Source organism: Lepidothrix coronata, unplaced genomic scaffold (assembly GCF_001604755.1).
Source record: "Lepidothrix coronata isolate B3197 unplaced genomic scaffold, Lepidothrix_coronata-1.0 Scaffold28, whole genome shotgun sequence".
Lineage (NCBI taxonomy): Eukaryota > Metazoa > Chordata > Aves > Passeriformes > Pipridae > Lepidothrix > Lepidothrix coronata.
In genome coordinates, this window is record NW_016690208.1 from 6,953,147 (window position 1) to 6,974,239 (window position 21,093).

General features: G+C 50.9%; 1 protein-coding gene across 5 annotated transcripts in view; it reads left to right on the top strand.

Annotated features, from left to right (window-relative positions):
* The first annotated feature begins 764 nt into the window (after positions 1–764).
* The window catches only part of MVB12B (multivesicular body subunit 12B), a 58,085-nt gene continuing 37,756 nt past the window's right edge, over positions 765–21,093 (top strand). For 3 of the 5 annotated variants that reach the window (XM_017810244.1, XM_017810245.1, XM_017810248.1), the window contains exons 1-6: positions 974–1,040; positions 6,741–6,863; positions 12,265–12,372; positions 15,359–15,455; positions 18,332–18,461; positions 18,753–18,875. In XM_017810244.1, coding sequence (XP_017665733.1) covers positions 978–1,040; positions 6,741–6,863; positions 12,265–12,372; positions 15,359–15,455; positions 18,332–18,461; positions 18,753–18,875 — 644 coding nt within the window. In that variant the 5' untranslated portion in view covers positions 974–977. Of the gene's footprint in view, positions 1,041–5,625; positions 5,712–5,746; positions 6,051–6,740; positions 6,864–12,264; positions 12,373–15,358; positions 15,456–18,331; positions 18,462–18,752; positions 18,876–21,093 lie in introns of those variants that run through there. The other 2 variants (XM_017810246.1, XM_017810247.1) reach the window with 2 other exon arrangements.

A 21,093-nucleotide genomic window follows, 5' to 3' on the forward strand; every position in this document is an offset into this window, starting at 1 on the left:
GGATTTGTTCATGTGATGATGGCTACAGGCTATGCTCCTGTCCCAGGTTATGCTGTGATTCACATAATCTGCTAATTCGATGAGTGCGTTGTCAGTTTGAGCACTGGCATGTGACCATGTTGAGCAGAACCAGACTCTAGCTGCCCCTCTGCTCGGGATGTCTTCTGTGCTAGGAGTGGACCTGAAGGCTGGCTGGATAACCAGCCAGGGTTAACCATGTAGCCTGGCATACCCTGACCTCTCTGGACCGTATCTGCTTGGTTGGTTTGTCAGGCCATGGTGAGACAGAGCATCAAATATCTTCATGAATTCAAGGTGGCTCCTGAAACCGCTTACCCCTGCCAGGGACTGCCTTCTCAAGAAGACAACCAGCTTGTTTGACACCATTTGCTCCTCCTCAGCACACAGCAGCTGCTGCCCATCTCCTGGATGCCGCCCGTTTCAGACAGAAGACAGAGGTTACATTGACCAAATCACAACTACTCAGCCATTTCCACCTGGCACCTCCCGTCAGCCCCAGGCTCGGGGCCAGGGGGGCTGTTGGGAGCGTGCCGGGGATCTCTCCGTTCCCGGGGAGGGAAGTTTTCGGGAGGTTTCGCCGCAGGGCCGTGCGGGGGCCGAGCCCCGCTGCCCGGGGGTGCGGGCGGGGCCGGGCCGGGCGGAGCGGCGGCGGCAGCGCGGTGAGTGTGTCCCGTGGGCCGGGCCGGAGCGCGGGGCTCGGGCGGGGGCGCGGGGCGGGGGCCGGGCGGGGCGGGCTCTGGGCCCTGCGCGCCGCGGTCCGGCCGCGGTGGGCGCGGAGCGGCGGCGGTGGAGGGGGGGAGTCCGAGGCGCGCCGAGAGCCGGGGCCGCCCCGCGGCCTGGCCGCCGCCCGCTCGGCTCCGCTCCCCGCCCCGCGCCGCTCCGCCCGGGCCCGCAGGCCGCTCCCCCGCCGCCGCCGCTCCTCCCGCCGGGCCGCGCCGCGCCGGCCCCGCCGGGCGATGAGGAGCTGCTTCTGCCTGCGCCGGGGGAGCCGCGACCCGCCGCCCGCCGCACGGGCAACAGTTAAGTGTCCCCGCGCCCGCCGCGGCCCCGCGGCGCGGCCTCGCTCCGGGGCCGGGCCCGGCGGGCGGTCGCGGCTCCCGCGGGTCGAGCGGCGGGACAAGCGGCCGGGCGCTCACTCGGCCGCGACGCCGGGCGGGGCGGGCGGGCCGAGCCCCCCGGAGCGGTGCAGGGGCGGTGGGAGCGCCCCGGGCCGAGGCTGCCGGGGCCGGGCCTCGCGGGGACCCCCCGCGCCTGGGCCCGCGCCGGAGCGCCCCGGTGGCCTCCGTGAGACCCCGCGGCTCCGCCGGAGCTGGGTCGGCTGCGGGAACGGCGTCGGCGACCAGCCGTGGGGCAGAGCCGGTGACCTTGACCTGCTCTAGAATTTAATGTAAATTCTTATTGGTGACAGTTAGAGAAGATAACAAAATCCCCTGTGTTTTGCGTTGTCTTCTGCTACAAGTGTTTGCAGCGTGGGTCCGCCCGACTGCCCTTTTCTCACCTGTGCTCGGTGCGTGGCTGGAGGTGTGATACAGGCTCACACTGTACAGCGCTGGCTGGAGCAGCGACACAGAGCTGCCTTTGTCTTATGTACTCACTGCCTGCATCATCAAGGATTGCGAGCTCAGTCAGAAGTTTCTGGAGAGGTTTTCAAAAGTCCACCAAGCTTCGGTGTTTTCTGCACGTTCCCAGGGCTGGGACATTCTTGGCTTGGTCACAGTAACGCTGAAACCCGACAGGCCAGGCGTCAGGAGGTGTGCAGCTGCTCGGGCTAAAGCTTGGGTTTCTCCATCTTGTGTTTTATTTTAACTGCGTGAGAACATGCTCACCTGTACTTTAGGGAGTCTGTGTGTTGTGTGGTAGGTTGACTGTGTCATCCCTGTCACTGTTAGCTGAGATGGCCTTACCTACTAGCTGAAGGCTAAGCCTGAGCTTCTGGAGGTGTGAAATAAAGCACACGTCTCACTCTCGTACTGTGTGCTGCCCTGACAAAGCGAATCCCAGGCTCAAGGGTACCTGTAGTCCCCAGGTTCGTAGATACCAAGATAGAAATAACTGAACTGAATGTCACTTATGTTTTGCTGCCCTGATGCAGGGTCATCTGTGTATGGAAACACTCTTCACAGATGTGCGTCCATAGTTAGAAGTGCTGTGAAGCAATACAGGGTCTCAGTTTTGCTCATACTGTGACTTCAGTTCCTGTTTCCATCCTGTTCAGTCTCAATGTGTAGATTTTGTGGCTGATGCTGGGCAGGTGTCTCTTATGGGAGCCTGGGCATGGGAGTGATTCCAGACATGCCTTCGATGGGGGCAAAACGTGACACTGAAGTTCTGCCCGTTTGTGATGGTGGCCTTCAGGGCCCTGACCCCTCAGTTGCACTGTGTGCTCCTGTTTTTCTGAAACTGTGTCCTATTCCATAAACAGAAATAGAAAGTTGGCTGGGGCTTTGTCCTGTTCCCGGACGTGGTGGAGGCCCAGGGGAGCAGGGCGGTGTGACTCCAGAGCAGAGCCTTGTGCCAGCAGTATCCCCGCCTTTGCAGAGGGATGGAGTGACAGGCCGAGCAGACGGGCAAGGGTTTAAGCAGAGTGTCTGCTTTGGTTTGATGGGACCACTTCCCACAGACTACAGGGCCTCAGCAAGCTAGTTGATAATTTTTTTTCCCAGTTTTGCCTTAGCTCAAACTTTTCTGCCTGTGGGAAGAGCAAGTCAGTGTCAAAGTGCAGGGCTTGTAGTTGGAGGAAGGAACAATAAGACCATTCTCCCTCCGAGTCCTGACTATTTAACTTCAGAGCTTGACCTGCTGTGCTGGCAGCATGATGTTTCTGTAGCAAATACATCCAAAGGCCTGATATGATCATGTACCCACCAGCTCTTTAACTTGTTGAACTTGTTGAAAAGGAATAATGAGAGCAAAATATGCTCTAGAAACTCACAATAATGCATTCATTTCTGAAGGCATGTTCTTGTGTGTGTGTGTCCCAGCCAAAGCCCAGCAGTGTGTGTGGTCAGTCACCTCAGTAGAGCCAGCAGAAAAGTATGCCTGGGATAAACTAATAAAGGCAGATGAACTAGCAAGAAAATGGGAGAGAGCAAGTGAAGAGGATGTAAACAGACAAACTTGGGGGTGGTGGGAGAAGGGGAGGTGTGTGTGACTGTGGACGTGGGCTGTGGGAAGAAGGCTGTAGCACAGCCTGGCAGAGTCCTTGAAGGCCTCTCCTACACTCTGGGACCCCATGCCTCCTGCCCCGTGGTACGGCGGGTTCAAGGGGGTGGGAAGCATTTGGGATGTAGCCAGCAGGCAAGGCTGCATGCCAAGAATGCATCTTATGCGTCTCATCCTGCAGCCATCCTAAGCAGCTCTGCTGCTTGGGGCTGGTGCTGGTAGTGTGCATGGACACTTTGTCTGGTGGAGGCACATCCTTTCCCTGCTAGCTTTGTCCAAGCGGCCCACAGTGTTTTGAAACTTCTTCCTGCCCCAGAGCTCGCATCCGGCTGCCAGGGCATGCTGAAGACTGGATGTGGCCCCACAGCTCAGAACGACCTCCAGGGAGCATGCTCCCAACTAATGGGAAAAATGTTCTTACTGTTTTGGGCTGTTCCCAGAATAACCTTGCAGCGAGCAGTGCGCGCATGCCCTCGAGCAGAGCCCAGCACACACAGCTTAGTGCGGGTGGGGATGGGCTGTCTGGTGGGCTGGGTGGTCAGCCATGGTGATGGTAGGTGGGCGTACAGGTCAAACTCACCTTGTTTAAAGAGAACTTCATTAAAATAACAAGCTGCCTAATAGGAGTATTTATAGAATCCTGCTCCTTAATTTAATCTCATTTTTCACTGTTTTTTTGTTTTTGTTTTTTTAAGTTCAAAGGCATGATAGAAAAGAAACCAAACTTTGGCTCCCTGGGGGAGAAGTGCACTGCAACTAATCATCTGTGTGATTGCCGAGCCAGAGACTCCCCTCTGACCTGCACAGAGTTCACAAAAACATTTATCCCACTGTGCAAACTGATTGGTGCTGCTCCATATCTGTTCCAGATGCATCCTCAGTGCCACCCGCGTGGTGGGAGGCTGGCCTGGTGTGGCAGAGCCTGCCCGTGCTGTGGTGGCCCCAGCAGGTTTGCTGTCCGGGCAGGTGCTCTGTCCACTGTCCCTGCCGGCTGTGGGCACGGGCTGTGGTCTGAGCACCAGGCAGAGGAAGGTGCTGGGCTCGCTGGGTGCGGGCAGCTCGGCCGGCCTCACTGCAGCGGGTGCTGCTCGGGGCCCTTTGCCGGTGCCACGGCACCCTGTGGCTTCCGCCCTGGTGAGGCGGAAAGCCTGGGCGCTGCCACCACAGAGGGCTTTGTGTGAGCTGTCACAAAGTGAGGATTGATGCTGTTTCCCCTCCCCCTTCTGTGCTGAGTGGAGCCGAAAATGGCTCCCACAAAGGTGCCCTTCTTCACTGAGGATGAGGTGCCAGCAGGCAGAGGGGGCTGCTCTGCAGCACCGTGCTGTTGGTAGGGCCACCCACCAGCCTTTCCACACTGGTGCCATGGATGCCCAGGGCCCTGTCCTCAGCCTTGCGCGGGCTGACCCGACTGCTGCTTGTGTTCCTGCCAGGGCAGCTGGGACTCCCTGCAGCAGGCCCCACGATGGTGAGATGGGGCCTGGGCAGCATTCAGCAGCAGGTCCCCAGCCCACATTAGCCTCATTCATGCCATCACTGCTGGGAAGGAGGAGGCAATGCTGGGGCTCTGCCTGCATGAGCTCTCCCAGGGCCTGAGAGGGTGGTACACAGACCCTCTGCTTCCCTCCCCAAGGTGACATGTCTGTGCCATCCGGCTACCCCTGCTCCCCTGCCTTTGTGGAGCAAGCCGGCACTTCGTCAGGGTGGGTTTGGTGGAGACTGGGGGAGCAGATCTGCTTCCCTGCAATGTAGCTGCAGCCGTGTTGGAACCTGCTGTGTGGTGTTCTTAGCATGCTGGGGAATATTGTCACTTACCTGAATTTTGCTTCAAAGTGGCCTAAGAGAAGCTTGCATCAGCATTCATTATCTCCCAGCTCCTCCCGATGTGTAATAACAAGTCATCGTGCTACTGAGAGTGGCTTGGAAAAGTTTCAGAAAATGTGCATGAAGAACAGATTGTAATCTCTGTTAAATCCATATGTGTTTGTTCCGTGCTGCACGTTTTAGGCAATGGCCTCTGGATTATTTGCAAGGCATCCGGATGAGCCGGTGGGGCAGCGCAGGCAGCAGCGTGGGGTCTGTTGGGGCTGTGCCAGTGCCTCCAGCGTTCCTGCAGTGGGGTCCTGTGCTTCTTGCCCGCCCTGAGGACAGGGAGCCTGCTGGGAGAGGAGGGTGAACCCCTGCAGCTCAGGCTGCGCTTCCTGTCATGCTTTGGAGCCTTGGGCTGTGTCGGGGACAAAGAAGGTTTGCTTTGCTCTGTGTATGCTGGATGGGTGTCCAGGTGCCAAAGCAGAGCTCTCCTCTCTGTTTGGTTCAGCAATAGTGTTTGCACCATTACTGGTCACTAGTGTCTGTTGTTTTGGACTTCTCAAGTAGACTAGCTGTTCATGTGACATTGTTATTATTTACATAGGGCCCAGACTTGCTCTTTCTTATTGCCTGCAGCACGATGTTTGCTCAGACTGGGCACTGTGAAGTGTAAACCCAGGTCCCACTGGCACCAGCACTCACCTCTGCCTTTTCTAGAAGCAGTAAGTAACCAGCCTTGTACATGGCCCAGAAACGCTGGGGTTTGATTGCTCTGATGAGGGAATTGAATTAGGCAGTGCTGGTTCACGGCTTGTCTGGCTGCGCAGCAGTGATGCTTGTTTACTCAAAGCACTGCCCTTTTATCTCAGGGTGCGTGGGGGGCGGTTTCCTGGGGCATTCCTGTCTGAAAGCCAGAGAAAACTTGTCCTAACTGGCTGCCTCTGCAGGAGACCACATGCTGAGGCAGTGGCACCTTTTCCCATCCTCCTCCTCAGCGACTTGTTTCAGCACCTCTCTTGTCCTCTCCTCCTGCTTCCTGCAACAGCATCTCTCCGAAATTGGTTGGTCTTATCTGCTTTTGTCCCCTTTGCGTATCTCCCTCCCCTGACGTTCTTGGTGATGTGTCCCTTTTGGAAGATGCTCAGGCCTCCTCAAGGCCCTCTGTCTGCTTTGCACCAGCCCACCCTGTGCTTCCTCTGTGTTTCCTGGTGTTGAAGCTCCCTGCGGCCACTGCGGTTCTGCATCCAGCGCCAGAGACATCTGTGCTGCTCTGTGAAAATGGTCTGGCTCTGGGGGGTGTGATGGGACTGAAGACTTGTGGGGGAACCCACAGCATGTCTTAACACCCGTAGTGGATGAAAAGCCTCCCTCTGAAGCCATTAGGAGCAGAATTCTTTCTGCTTAAAATGACAGAGCTGCTTCAACCAGCCCGCCTTGGGGTTGAAATTTGTTCTCTGCTTGGGAGGGAAGGTACTGGGTTTTCCCATCATTGCTAGATGGAGACCAGCCCATGGAAGCAACAAAATGAGTCTCAGAGGCTGCCAGCCCAAATTCCAAAACTATTTGGCATTGCACAAATGTACCCTCTTATCAAAAGCAAGTGAAAGTGCAGAAGGTGTGTCTGGCCTAATCCTGTGTTCACCTTGGCCGTCTGGTGTGTCAGCACAGGCACTGTGGCATGCATGTGGGCTGTTGGTGCTCTGCCAGGGTGTGCTGCCCAGCAGCCCTTTAATTCTACTCCTTTCTTCCAGAATCAGTCCATAATGCCTGAGGTGCGAGACCTCTCTGATGCCTTGCCCGAGCTGCCCATGGATCCCATCACAGGTGTTGGTGTGGTCGCATCCCGGAGCCGAGCACCGACTGGATATGATGTAGTAAGTAGAGCTGTTTGAGCTGCTAATGCTTGTTTCTGCACTGACAAGGCTTTACTTTGCTGGGAAACAGCATCTCTTCCAGAGGGAGCTTGACTTCAGATGGTGCTCTGAGAAGTCATTTGGTAGCCAGCTGCCCACCTTTCAGCCCACAGCACTTAGTGCTTTCCCTCAGTGGAGGGTTGTGGGTGCAATTGTGCACTCCTCTGCCACTCCAGAGAAGCTTAATTACCTGGAGGAGGGATTTTCAGAAACAGCTGGCCACTGTGGCATGCAAATTTAATAATCCTGGTAATATTCATCCTGAAGGAGTCCTAAGTATTGCACAAATTATATCTCTGCATAAATGGATCCCTCATCAGCTGTTTAATCCCAAATATCAACACTGCACAATGATGATGAGAAGCTCCAGAATGGGAAGCAAAGAGTTTTGCATCCAGATGAAATTGCAAGGATGATTTTGATGGGCAGAATGCAAACCTCTAAACTAAGCTTTGGCAGGAGACAGGCAGCAGGAAAAGGCGGCTGGATACAGCAGAGATGAATGTGTGTGGATAAAGGGAGGTCACTGTTTAACAGCTGCCTGTTCTTTGGATTAGTTGCTGTGTAACCAGCAGCAGGATATTTCTCCCCGTAGATTAGTGTCCCAAACTGTGAAATACCAGAAAATGCTGACCTTGCACAGGTCTATAGAGAAAGATTTAGCCTGCTTGCCTTTCTGTGTGTTCTGCTCCAACTGTGCTACATCACACCTTGGGTATCCAGAGCTGCACAGCTTGCATGGTGGGAGTGGAAACCAGCTGTCTTGAGGCTTTGCTCACAGCTCTTCAGCACTGGATCATTGCATACCTTGTTCAGTGTGAAGGAAGAAAATGGATCAGGCTGGTGTGACTGGACATGGGCTGTGGGAAGAAGGGGGGGAATTGTGAAAAGGTGCCTTAAAGACCTGGGAGGTTTTTTGCATTTTCTGTGTTTTTCTAACTGCTCATTACCTGTGTGAGCCAGGCTGTGTAATTAGCTGCTTGCCCTGATAAAGGAGCATGGGACAGTGTGAGAGTTGTGATAACAGAATTGCATTTTGCCTAAGTGGCTGGGCAGAGAGAGCGCTCACCCCAGATAGCCTGTCTGTGGCTTAATGGGGAGCTGCAGTGCTAAACTAAACAAGATAAAAGAATCTTCCTGTGGCTTAATCCAATTACAGTGGTGGTGTAATAATGCTGGTGAATGTGGGTCGCTCTCTCCTCGGGGCACAGCGAGGAGCTGCCTTTGCTCTGGTCCTGCTGCCTCCCTCTCTGTTCCCAAGGGGCACTCTGTGCCCCTGGAGCAGGCCCGGGGGCAGTGCCTGCTGCCTGCAGTCTTTCCGTGAGCACGGCTGCCTGGGTGCTGCCAGCCACCCTCGGTGTCCTGTCCCTGTGCAGCACCTGCTGTCACAGGGCCACGCTCGGTGCCACCCTGGTGTGACAGGACAGTGACATGCAGGGCTGTGCTTTTCTTGCCTGGGTGTCTGTGAAGGTGGCTCGTTTGTGAGCCAGGGCACTGGAGCAGTGTGTGGTATACGGGGTTGCCACTTCCCCGTGACCTCTCTGGAACCCAGTCTGGCCCAGCTGAAGGTGTGAAGCTGAGTGTGCACAAGTACCCTGCTCAGTGCAGCAGAGAAATTGTGTTCTGAGATGTGAGCAACGTGCAGACCTTGGCGAACTTGGGCTTTGTGTTTCTCCAGATACACAATTTCCCTAATGAGACACTGACAGCTGATTGCTGCTCTAGGGTGGAAAGCCTTGAGGAAGGCAGCTGTGGCAGCTCCACCCCAGGAGTGTGCTCTCTAAAGCCCTCGTAGTTAGAGGTGCACACTGCACCCTGGAAAGGAGAATCACTGTCATCTCTTGGGAAACATCAATAACAGTGTGTCTTGGCATGTTGTTGTAGTTTCCTTAGGAATCCACTGGCTTTGCCTGTCACTACAGCATCCTGCAGCATTCAGTTCCACAGGTGGATTCAGAATTGCGTGGGAAAGTATTTCCTCTTAGGAGTGATTAATTCGACATCATGTAGTTTCACTGATGGTTCCAAGTTTTGGGACAGTGAAGTACCCAGCTCTCTCTGAGATATCTGTTTTATTTATAGGCTTTACCCCGTTCCTCTTTCATTTTTATCCTTTCTCCAATAAACAACCATGGCCAAATTATTTTCCTTCCTCTTCCCTTTGCTCCTCTTTAAAAGAAACCTGCAGAGGTTAAACCTCCAATAAGTTAAATGCCTGGGGATGTCTGGGTCTGTTTTCCAGGTTGTATGGAGCCCCAGGGCTGGAGCCAGCAGTGCCCAGAGTACCGGACCTGGGGGTGTCTTGGCAAATGGGCCAGAGGTCTTTTTCCCCCAGTAGTTTTTTAATTACTCTGTAATCTCCATTGCCTTTGTGTCTGTTTAAAAATCAAATGTGTTACTGGCTCTTTGAATGACTGGCCAGGCCTTTTTACAGCTGAAGGACCAAAGACTTGATTTTGCCAAAATGTACAGAGTGTGCCTGAACTTAGATTCCTGAAAACCTGACCAGACTGGCAAGACTGTCTGGGTGGGGAGGAGAGGTGGGAGGCAGGAGCCTGGGGTAGGAGAGAGGTGTGGTTCCTGTGTTCTTTGTTTCAGGCTGAACGCCAGCTCCATGGTGGGGTTTGCTGTGGGGCAGCTCCCGAGTGAGCTGCTCACCCGGGGCTGTGTGGGAGCAGGAACAGCCCTGACTCCACTGGAGCAGCATATCACCCTGTGGGGTAGGAGGTTTAGAGGGCCTGCTTTCCAAAGGCCTGACTGGGGTAGCAGTAACCTATTCTGACTCTGTGCAGCAGGTAGATCACCCTGCACTTGGAGGGAGTGGGCTGGGGGCAGCTTCCTTACCGTGTGTCACTCTGTCAGGTCCATCTGTTTGTAGCACGTGGGTAAGGAGTGACTTCCCTCAGCTCCCTGAGAAGGACTGTTTTGTGTGCCTGGTGCGCCGTGTGCCCGGTGCTGGGTGCCGTGTGGTCCATCTCACACGTTCCTTGCCTCTGAGCCAAGGCAGGACTGGGCGAGCTGGGGCTGCCAAGTGCCCGTCCTGCTGCCCAGTCTCTGCCCTCAGCTCCTGTCCCAAGGGCACACTGCTCAGGCATGGCTCCTGTCCCAAGGGCACACTGCTCAGGCGTGGCTCCTGTCCCAAGGGCATGCTGCCCAGCCATGGCACTGCTTCCAGGGGTGCAGGGCATCCTTCTCACTTGCAGGAGCCCAGCAGCTGATGCAAGAAGTTTCCTGTTTATATTGCTCTGTTTTCTCTCCCCATGAGTTTTCTGACAAGTTCATGCACGTTTACATTCTCCAGGCTTGGAACAAGTCTTCACCAGGATGAGGCAGAGCAGAGCACTCAGGGTTCATTGCTGGGGATGTCGCCTGTGACTGTTGCATTTCAGCAACTAGAATTAGATATTTGATGGGTTAGAATGGCAGGGCTGTTCCTAAAAACGGGTGTGGTGTGGGTTGGAGGTTTTTAGGTTTATTTATCGTTAATTTGGACTGTGACAGTGCCAGGCCTCTCCAGAGGGTTAACAGTGCCAGTGCAGGGGCCCTTCAGATGCCTTGGACAGCTGTGATCTAGCTGTTCCCTGAGCAGTGAATGGTAGAGAAGATGTTATCAATTGAAGTGATATATGTCCACCTCAAAAATGTGGTATTGTTGTAAGTCATGTGAAGTTCCTCAAGTTTACGGAAGTTAGATAAAAAGTTCATTTGACAGCAAATTGTGTAGCACCAGTTTTGCAGTTGCACATGAATCTGTTGCTGCTTGTTGATTTTTGAGCATCTTAACAAAACTGGCTAGCACAAAGAAGTTGAACCATACCAGTGAACAAAGTGATGAAATCTAGATCTAGTCCCTCAAACTGTTTCTCACAAGGGCTGGAGTTCAAGCTGACCATCCCTATATGCCAGCAGTTTTCCCAAGCAGATTATTTTCTGAATATATTTTCACCGGGACTGACTCTACCCGTAGGGGAGGGAGATGCATGTGGATTTTACATATTCCTAAACTAGCACTTCAGGAAAGAGCTGAATTCAAGGAATTCAAGTAAGGAAAAAAATCCCAGCAAAATCCTATTCTAAAATGTGACTGTTTAAAAATCAGGCATGTTTCTTTGCAGAGGCCTGAATACAAAAGCTGTGTGTTGTACAAGGGCTTGAGCTGAGCTGGGGCTTGCAAACAAGCAGCTGCCAAAATGTGGGGAGCAGCCAGTGCACTTCCCTGCTTGGATCAGACCATGAACACACGTCTCTGTCCCGCACTCCGTGATAATCAGAGGCCTTGTCAGCACACAGCTCTTGCTTCCTATGCCCTGTGCAGTCTCCACTCAACTAAACAGGGGTGCAAACAGTGGCGACCAATGTCAGCTCTTTGTTATCGGGCTGCTCTGGCACCAAGGGCTCACTCGGTAAGATTAGACTTGGAAGAGCTGCAGTGGAGCAGTTTGCCCCATCTGAGAGACATTAGGAAGAAGTTAAGCTGTGCTTCTGCAGAGCTTCAGACCGTGCTGGAGTCTCCTCTTGGGAGACATCGGTCAGGTGTTAGTCTGGTGGGGTAATCTTGTTTCTGCTACCCTTCTTGTGTTTGCTGCCTTGTCTCCTCTCTTACTTGACAAAAAACCTTTTGGGAATAGAACTCTAACCAGGTTGTGCTGTGTGGGGAGAGTGCCCTGCTACTGAGAGCAGATCCCTTTCCCAGCACACAGTGCTGCCTCCTGCCCACTCCTTGAATCAGCTCAGAGGTCTCCTGCTCGTGCCGCTGTCTGGTCTGTGGAGGGTGCGGTGCCTGTTTCCTTTCCTTCCATGGGGTGTGTGCTGTCCATTTGACTGCACGTGAGGTTGCATTTGAGACGGGTGTTTGCAGGGTGCATCCTCACTGCTGCTAAAATCCACCGGTGACTGGGGCTTTCCTCATCTGCTGGAAGCAGCTTTTTGGCCTGAAGCCAGAATTCCTTGATGGCTTTCTGTGAAAATTGTCTTGAGATGGGGCAGTTTCTGTGCTCTGTCTCCACAGACCCTCGCAGCGTGCCTGGTGTGCCCTTGCGTGTAGGGTGGTAATGAGAGTCTCAATGTGCTGACTTTTCCAAACTATTGTTTGGAGACTGTAACCCAAGTTGCTGTTTCCTCATTAGAGTAGCCTTTGTCAGAGCATCTTTAATCAAGGGGCTCCCGAGAGACAGCATTTTTAGAACTTCCTTTTCTACCTCCTCTTGGAAGTTCTTTTTGCTGCACCTTGTGAAGAAACTAATGAGATGCTGTGAGAGTTCGAGCTGCTGTTAATTAGGAGAGGTCTGAGGAAGAAGTACTGTACATATATTAACTTTATCTTAGCTCACGTCTCCTCTCTCCCTCTGTCTCTTCTTTGCAGGTTGCACAAACAGCAGATGGCTTGGATGCTGACCTCTGGAAAGATGGCTTATTTAAATCCAAGGTCACACGGTACCTGTGCTTCACCAGATCATTTTCAAAAGAAAATGTAAGTCTGTTTGCTGAGTATCTGCATGATTTGCATCTGTGCCTGGTATGTTCTTACCCATAAGATGATTCATTTTATGAAGCCAATTATAATTCAAGCAGGCGTTTCGCTGAGTTTGGGTGAGTCAGGAGGCAAACTGCAATGGCAGGATATTTGCATTTTGTCTGTGTTCCTCATGGAAAGAAATTGCTGACAAAATCTGCAATAAAAGCAGCAGAAAAGGGAACGTTTGCATTTCAGCAGCCCCTCACACTCATGTTTCCTGCTGGAGCAGTGGGCACTGCACATTCATGGTCATGATGGATTTCTAACCCAAATTACCTTGAGAAACAAAACCTGGAGATAGTGTTGGTGAAGGAAATGTTAGTTTCTGACTCCTGGGCCATCCCGGATATTTTCTTGCAGGATTAACTTGCTTTCTTTGTTGTTTTTGCTGCCAATTCTTGAAAATGTGCCCACATTGTGCATATGCTGCTATATTGTTTTAATCTGATGTGACTATTAAGCGTAAGTTATTTTGTGATTAGTGGCAGTTGTCTGCCCACACTTCTGTGGAGGAGAGGAGGCTGTGCAGGGAGGGCCTGATGCATTCTGCTGTGGTTTTGGTTGAGGCTTGTGTGAAAACTTTCTCTTTTCTGGGGGAACTATTGACTTCTGCAATGAATGCACTCCATCTAGTGGGTAATCTTGCCTTTGGTCGTGGTTTGGATATTCACAGAGACTCAGTTGTCAGGAGCTGGAGGTACCATTTTGTACTTGTGCTTTCACCGCAGTGGGAAGAGAAAAGTGACGGCAGCTTCAGAGGCTGCTCATGGGTCCTGACAGGAGAGCCTGGGGCTACCAGTTCCCAGCATTTGACCTTTATTCCATCTGCTTCCCTGCCTGCCTCTAGATATCGCTTCCTGGAGTAGATGGACAATAATTGTGCTTTTCATTCTGGAGTACATGCAGTCACAGGAATAACAGCCCCAGAATAGGCAGGGAGGTTATTAAACAGAAAGGTTTCTGCTGATATGAATATTAGGTGTATCTGTGGCTACCTGAAATGTGATGTTGTCAGAAATAATTACAGGACAGTAGCAGCTGCTGGCTGCAGAGACAGTGTAAATATCCTCAGCTGGTGCCTTTTGGGCTTTTGGCAGGAGCCCTGGGCTTGGTGTGATTTGAGAGTACCTTCCTCATATTGATAAGGCATGAATTAAAGCAAGAGCTTCCCCACCACTCAACCCTCTCTGGCCACAGGGAATATGATACAGTCCCTGTTGAAAACCTCTAAGGGTTAAAGGGCCTCGATTCCCTCATCCAGAAGCTGGGGAGGGGAGAGGCTCCTTCTCCTGTGGGCATTGATGGGTTGAAAGTTTTACATTCAGGGTTTTTTTGTGTTTACCAAAACACTGGGGACTCTGAAGAACTGGGAACTGAAGAACATGTTGTAGTTAGCAGAGTTAATGCACCTCAGTTACCTGGGTTATGGCAGAGCCAGTCTGCAGTGTCTCTTTAGAAGAGTCATCATTCTCAACAGTTAACAATATCTGAGGATTATAAGGCTGTTGCTGTATCTGAGAGTGGTGGTGATGAGGTCCTGGATGGTGGGTCTCACGAGCAGGGGGCTTTGTCCCCTTTTCTCCTGTACACGTGGCAGAGCATCAGTGCTTACTCCCACATTTCCAGTAGCTAACGAACTCCTCGCAGGCACCTCTCCTACCTGTCTGCTGCCGATGGAAGAGTGATTGGTGGTTCAGCTGAAAGTTGCCACTGATGTAACACAGCCAGACAGCTTGGATAAATAAAACATGAAAGATGAATCAGCAGCAACCACTTCATCTGCCGTTTGCTGTGCCAGGACCACGTTAACTGACACATTCAGGCTTGGCAGCATCCAGCATTGCTTGCTCTGAGCTGCCCTGGCCGTGGAGGGTCAGAGACGTGTGGGGCTGCCCTGCCTCGGCCTCTTTACATGAGCAAAGGACGTGTGCCACACGTCCTGGTGGGACAGGGCTGCAGATGTGCTGGCCCTCCTGCTGAGGAGTTGACCATAAAATGCAGGACCTCCAAAAAATAAACACAGACCCGATCTCCCCTTATTTCAGAGCCTGCAAATTTAAATATGTTTTTAAATAGTTCAGTGGAATAATCAGAGAGTAGAGGTTTGCCTGAAAAACTGTGCCAGATAAAAACTAAAGGAGGTACTTAGCAGCCAGTAACAGTAAAACTCACTGATATGGTTTGATAGCTTGGGATGAAATTTTAGTTGTTCTGTATTGCATTTCTGTTTGTAAGGGCTGTGCAGTAACTAAAGTGTGTTCTTCTTCCATACGTGAATCCAGATTGTTGGCAGCAGTGCTGGCTTTAATGAGAACTGCAAAAAAAATCTGGTCTCTAAACCATTGTGGAGGCTGTCACTTTGAATTGTGCTCTGAGCTCTTCAAGCCTTGATTAATAGGATGAGGCATGAGTTCAGAATTCACATGGACTCCAAATGAAGTTCTTCATTCCAAATGGCCCGTGCTTCTGGAGTGTGCTGTTTGGAGCTAGAACCATGTCTGTTCAGTACTAATTAGCTAATGCACATAATAACTTTGGCTGTGTCTGCATGAGCCATCGTCCTGTGATGCTTTCTGCTGTTGCTGTTGTAGGTGTAGAGTGTCTAAGAACTGAGGTGACCTGCTCAGTGGATGAGTTGGTGGAGGTGGTACTTTGAACTGCAGTTTTCCAAGGCAGAGAATTTGGTTGTGCTTCCAAATATCTGGAAGTATGGCAGTGAACGAAGTGTTAAAATCTCGGATGCTGAAAGTTGACTGGTATCTCCTAGTCAGTCGTTGCCTGGTTCCTTCAGAAGGGACCATTGCAAGGGTTAGCTTGGTACCTTCTTACCATTTTTAAAGCTGTGCTTGCACAAGGCATCTTGTGGTTCAGCAGGGGGGAAAAGCTGGGTTTGATTCTGGTGACCTTGTGATAATCACATGTTTCTTTTCTCTCTCCAAAGAGTCATTTAGGCAACGTCTTGGTTGATATGAAGCTCATTGATATCAAGGACACTTTACCTGTGGGCTTCATTCCCATCCAGGAGACCATCGATACACGTGAGTTGATATCTGTTCTTGCCTCCTGTTCTGCCAGTGCCTGTGTGGTCAGGCAGAGGAGGACTGTGTCCCAAGCAGAGGGTTGCTTTTGGCACTGCTGCTCTCTGGATTGACATATACATGTGTAGGGGCAGCTCTGGGCTGCAGTGAAGCAGTTTGGTTTCCTTGGACTCCTCAAGCTGTTTAATGGGACTGCCTGGCTGTCTCCACTCGCCTGCTGGAGGAGCCCCACGGCTTTGAGGCAGGAAAAGAAAGTTTATTTTTTCATTTTGAAGGGTGGACTGGGCCTTGCAGGAGCAGAGGGGTGTTCACAAATGCACTGAAAGGAAGGGGGTGTGCTTGTGGTGCAGTGTTCATGCACACCCACTCTGCATCTCCCACCATGAACGAACGAGGGCCCACGTCCTGCCAGGTGGTGCTGAGGGGGGTGAGGTATGTTTGTGCTTGCTGAGAGAAGGCACAAGTGCAGTGTCCAGGGGGAATACCATTCTCATTTCTGCAAGGCAGAATCGCTTCACTGCAACAGTTAAGTGAGCAGTTCCCAAACAGTGCGTTCAGCTCCCCTGGGACTCGAGGCAGCGGCTGCTGGAGCTGTGTCTGGTGGCAGCCCTGTGGGAGCAGAGTGTGAGGGGATGGCAGGACACCAGCACTGGTGCTCAATGTGCAGCTGCTGATCACAGCAGGGCTGTCCTAGTGTGTGTCAGTGATGAAATCCAGCCTAGGAACGAGCAGAAAGGGGTTACATGAGCCTGCTTTGCAGGGAATCTGGAGCTGCAGCATGTGAAGATGGTTTTTTAGTCGCTGCAGTCTGGTTCTGATTGGAACCTGTCACCTGGAAGCAAAAGGCTCTGCAGCCCATTCCCCTGGATCACTCCCTGGGCACATGTGGTGTGAGGTGGAGTTATTGGCTTATCCTGCTCGCCCTTGGGAGTGCTGGGCCTTACTGCCTGCTGCTGCAGTTTCTGTGAAAGTCCTGGTGGAAGGGTGCAAGGGGGCTTCGTTACTAATTTGAAATGCATTGGGTTGTCACCCCACAGTCTGTAAAGCAGAGGCACTGCCTGTACTAAGGAAGCAGTGCATATCTCTGCCTCTGTTGGCATGAATGAACACACTTCGATTGACTGTTTATAATAGGTTTACTTAAAATTAACTCTGGCTAAGCATGTGTAACTACTGAATCCAGCTCCTAAACCACACTTGCTGGAGACTGCAGACTCCAGCCAAGTGTGAAAGAGACCACAGACAAAAGCAAATACTCAGCTTTGTACTTGCAGAGAAAGTCAAATAAGAGGCACTGATTTTGTTCAGAGTTAGATTTGAAGTTACAGGTCTCTCTGTGTTCCTCTCAAAGTGGCAGCTGACTTGCAGTAAATATATTTAATACAGAACTCCTTACTGGGTCCCGAGAAAATTTTCAGGTGCGGGAGCCTTAAACCCTAGGCTCCTAAAATCAGTTTTAGGCACTTCAAACAGATGCCCTAGTTTTTCAAATCAGGGTAAGAACTAAACTTCAGGGATGCAGGTATTTACCATCTCTAAAAGCAGTGCTGTAACTGCAAGCTGCATGCACAGATGCTGTATTGGCACACCTCACACTGTCTGTACGGTTGGTGATGCTGGTGCAGCAGCACATTCCAGAGGCTGGGATGGATTGCTGTTCTCCCAAGGTGTGGATTACGAAACAGGAGGAGCCTACAGAGACAGGGCTGCTTGCCATCTGTTGAAGTGAGAGCATTATTTTAAGTTAGAAGATATTCATTCATATTAAGCTGAAGGGTTTTTATTTTGCAGGCACTTGTTTGCAGTTGCTGGTTGTTTTCAGATTTTCATTCAGCATCTGCTCTTTAGATTTTCAGTTTATCAGTAGACTTGTGTCCTGCCTTCCAAGTGCCTGCATCCAAACAGGAACCTCATTTTGGTCACCCTGAGCCTCCTTAGGGTGAGATGGAGCAGTGGTTTCCAAGCACTGTGAATCTGTCTCTGTGTGCCAGTGCCACCTGTGGTCACAGACTGCCCCAGAGCTGGCTGTGCAGTGTGTCTGCATGCAGACAGACAGCCTGCAGATATGTGAATTCATTATACAGATAAGCCTTAACTTTGATGGGCTTGAGTTTTACGTGATGGATAACATGGAAGCAAGTGGAATTGCTCCGTGACACATAACAGAAAGGGCTGTGCAGCAGGTTCACCCCCAGAGCACAGGTCAGAGCAGCACAGCTGCCTCGTTGGAGGTCTTGGCAGTTTTGCTCTGTGAATCTGGTTTGTCCCTATGAAGAACCACGGCAAACACTGTGGGAGTATCATTTCCATGCCTGCTGACTGCATCAGGAGATGTCACTGACACTTGGGATGTGTGAGGTTTGGACAGACAGCTCTTACCCTCGACCTCTCTGCACGGTGGGCTCTGCCTGCCCCTCCTCTTGGTGGAGGTGACTGGTTGGAAGCAATTGGCAGAATGAACTGACCAGTTGTGCTTCCAGGTACAATCCTAGAGGTGATGCTTGTGAGAGAAATGTATAGATACATCTGTCCAGGCCAGTGAGGCAAACATTACCTGGGAAGGAGCAGGGGAGTGCGAGAGGTATGTGGCACTGGCAGAGTCACCTCCATTCGGCACTGTGTGGCAGCACTGGGCACACATGGGGGCTGATCTCTGCCGAGGGCAGGAGGAGATCTGCTTATTGTGGTGCCCATAACACATCTGCTGATGAAACATTCCTCACTGAATGGCACTGCACTGACTGGTTTGCTTACATGTCTGTTCTTTGGCACCAGTTCTTGCCATGATTATCTGCCTAATATGTGGAGAGACAGTAAATAACATTATACCCTAATCTTGCATAAAACACACCCTGTGTTCTGCATTGTTTTTCCAGAAGAAATAGCTTTCAGAAAGAAGAGACTGTGCATTAAATTCATCCCTCGAGATTCTACAGAGGCAGCCATCTGTGATATCCGAATCCTGGGAAGATCTAAACAGGCCCCTCCTCAGTACACATTCATAGGGTAAGTAACCCTCACTCCAAAGCTGTTGTAAATTCAGTTGTACCAAGGCAACACACCCTGTGTTCCTGTAGTTACTGAGTAGTAGTTTGTAAGAGCTGAAGCTTGTCGTTAGAAAAGTCCAAGTAAGTACAAGTGTTGCTGGGTTTAATGTAGGAATTAATTCATTCTCTTTTTTTCAGTTAGACTGGCTCTCACTGACTAAGGTGTTTGTGAAACACGTCAGTGCTTGATGCTCATGCATATGTGCAGCATTTGTTTGTAGCACTGATGCCTTCTGTGCTGATTCCCCAGGGAGTTGAACAGCATGGGCATTTGGTACCGGATGGGCAGAGTGCCACGCAACCACGACCCCGCTCAGCCTGCGGCTCCTCCTGCCCCCGCACCGGCTTCGACCCCTGCTCCCAACCTGCCCAGGTAGGTTTTCTGCATTCCAGCCATTTCTGCTTGATGCTGCGTGGTGTGTGGTTACTAACCTTGCCTGAGAAACCAAGACCAGGGTACTGCATTCTTATGGAATGATTGTGGCACGATGAGGGAATGTGCTGTTGTTGAAGTATTTGCCCGCTGGAAGTTCCTTTGTCTGTCATTGTGTAAAGACACGTGGATGAAGAAGCTAGAATAAAAAAAAAGCGTGCAGAGCAAGGGAAACAGCAAACTGCACCTTTCCTTTGCTTCAAACTATGCAGGATGTTGTGGTTTCCAACATGTACCTGTGGGCTGGCCTGTGAGAGTGGGCCAGAGCTGCAGCCAGGCCAATTGCTCTCCTTGAGCAGAGGGAGGGAGAAGCATTCATACAGACTTTATTAGGGAAACAAGTTTTGCACATCTCCAGATCAGTCCACTCATGGTTTGAAGTACTGGCTCTTGGATTTTTATTTTCTTGGACCCGACTGCTGAGCTCCAGTCATGCAGCTGACACGAGCCCCGCTCATCTCGTGGTGACTGATGGGAGCAGCACTGCTGGGCAGGGGCTGGCACGGTTCTGTCCGGGCTGTTCTCCCTGTGTTATGGACAATGTGCGTGTGTGTGTATGAAGGAATGTGCTGGTGTGTATATTTGTCAATAGTCTTGTACTGACAGCTTACTTGCTGGATTTCTCCAGGCAAAACCGAGTGGTGTTGAGCCACAAACCATCCCAGACAGAGGTTAAACTGAGCACTTTGCACTCCTGGCATTCATTCACTGTGAAAGCACAGCACCCAGTGAATCAGGGTCCTGCTGCTGAGGCTCATGGACTGAGTGGGGCCAGGCCATTGCTGGGGACAGCGTGTTCTCCACGGTCCCTTTGGGCTTTTGCCTCATTAGACAAATATGTATTTTTGCACTGGGCATTTGGTGCACTACAGGTACCTTTACAGTATTACAGGAACTGTTGAGAGCTAGAATTTCGGAAGAGACAGAGGAGGGAAATTCCAGGGGAATCAAAGGTCATTGTGTACAAAGGCCATTGTATCACATGGGTGGAAATTGCTCATGTCCTTTGGAGTCTTGATTTACAGATCATTTCAGAGTTATGCTTTTAAACTGCTGTAAAATGCTCCCCAAAAAGGTATCAGGTGTCTTTTTAAGGCAGGTGTGTACACTTGAGACATTTTTCTGAAGTTCTGCTGGACACAAGCTAGAGGCCAGCCCAGGCCATGTGAGATCAGAGAGAAAGATGTCTTGATTTTAAAGCATAGATCTTCTTTTTCTGTCCGTAAGAAATTCCTGTCTGGGCAGATTTCCACAATAAAAAAAAAAAATTAACATAGCAAGAGAATGTCAATGGCAGTGCTTAATCACTGAGTGCAGAAGGGTCACTTTATGGCTGAGCAGGGAAGGCTGCAGAACAGTGTCAGAGCTGTTGGAAACAGGGCCAAAATTAGAGCTCAGAGCATCAGTGACAGTCTGAAGTGTTTACAAGGCTTATATATTTTATAACCTCTTGTTGTACAGTTTATGGTTTACAATGGCTCCAAGGAAATTGGATCAGTTTTGTTTTACTTGCCAAATAAAGCAAATGTCAAAATAGTCAATATAAAATGTATTCTAATTTGGCTGAGTTAAACCAGCCAGTGTGCAGTGGAATAATTGAATGTTACATTAATGCTTCCTAGTAAAACCCACCTGTCTGTAGCCACCTCCACTCTCACACCCTGTGTGTGATTTACAGGTAACTTTTACACCACCAGCCTGATCATTCAAAGCATCTTTCATGTCTGGTTTTTTTACTCTGATTATTTATTATCCAATATATTTTTTAAGAAATATAAATGTATATAAAGGTGCATCCTGCAAATATTTCATTATTACAGGGAACACAGACTACTTGAAAGCCTCTTTTAATACTTTATCAGCAATGTGGTGAGTTGCTCAACACAGTGTTTGAGACAGATTGTAGTCAGAAGTAACCTCTTATTTTTACCTCACCGTAGAGAGAGGAGCTGACACTGGCAGCCAGTTTGCTGTTTTATTCCATGTGGATATATCCTGACAGGAACAGCAGTGAGTTGTTCTGAAGCTGCCTCAGTGCTGAGGGAGAACTGGTGAGCAGTGCCACATGGAGCGCTGTGGAGAGTCTGATGTTGGGATGGTAACATATCTCAGCTGCTTTCCTCAGTTGCTGTCTGGCATTATAGAATAATTCTAAATT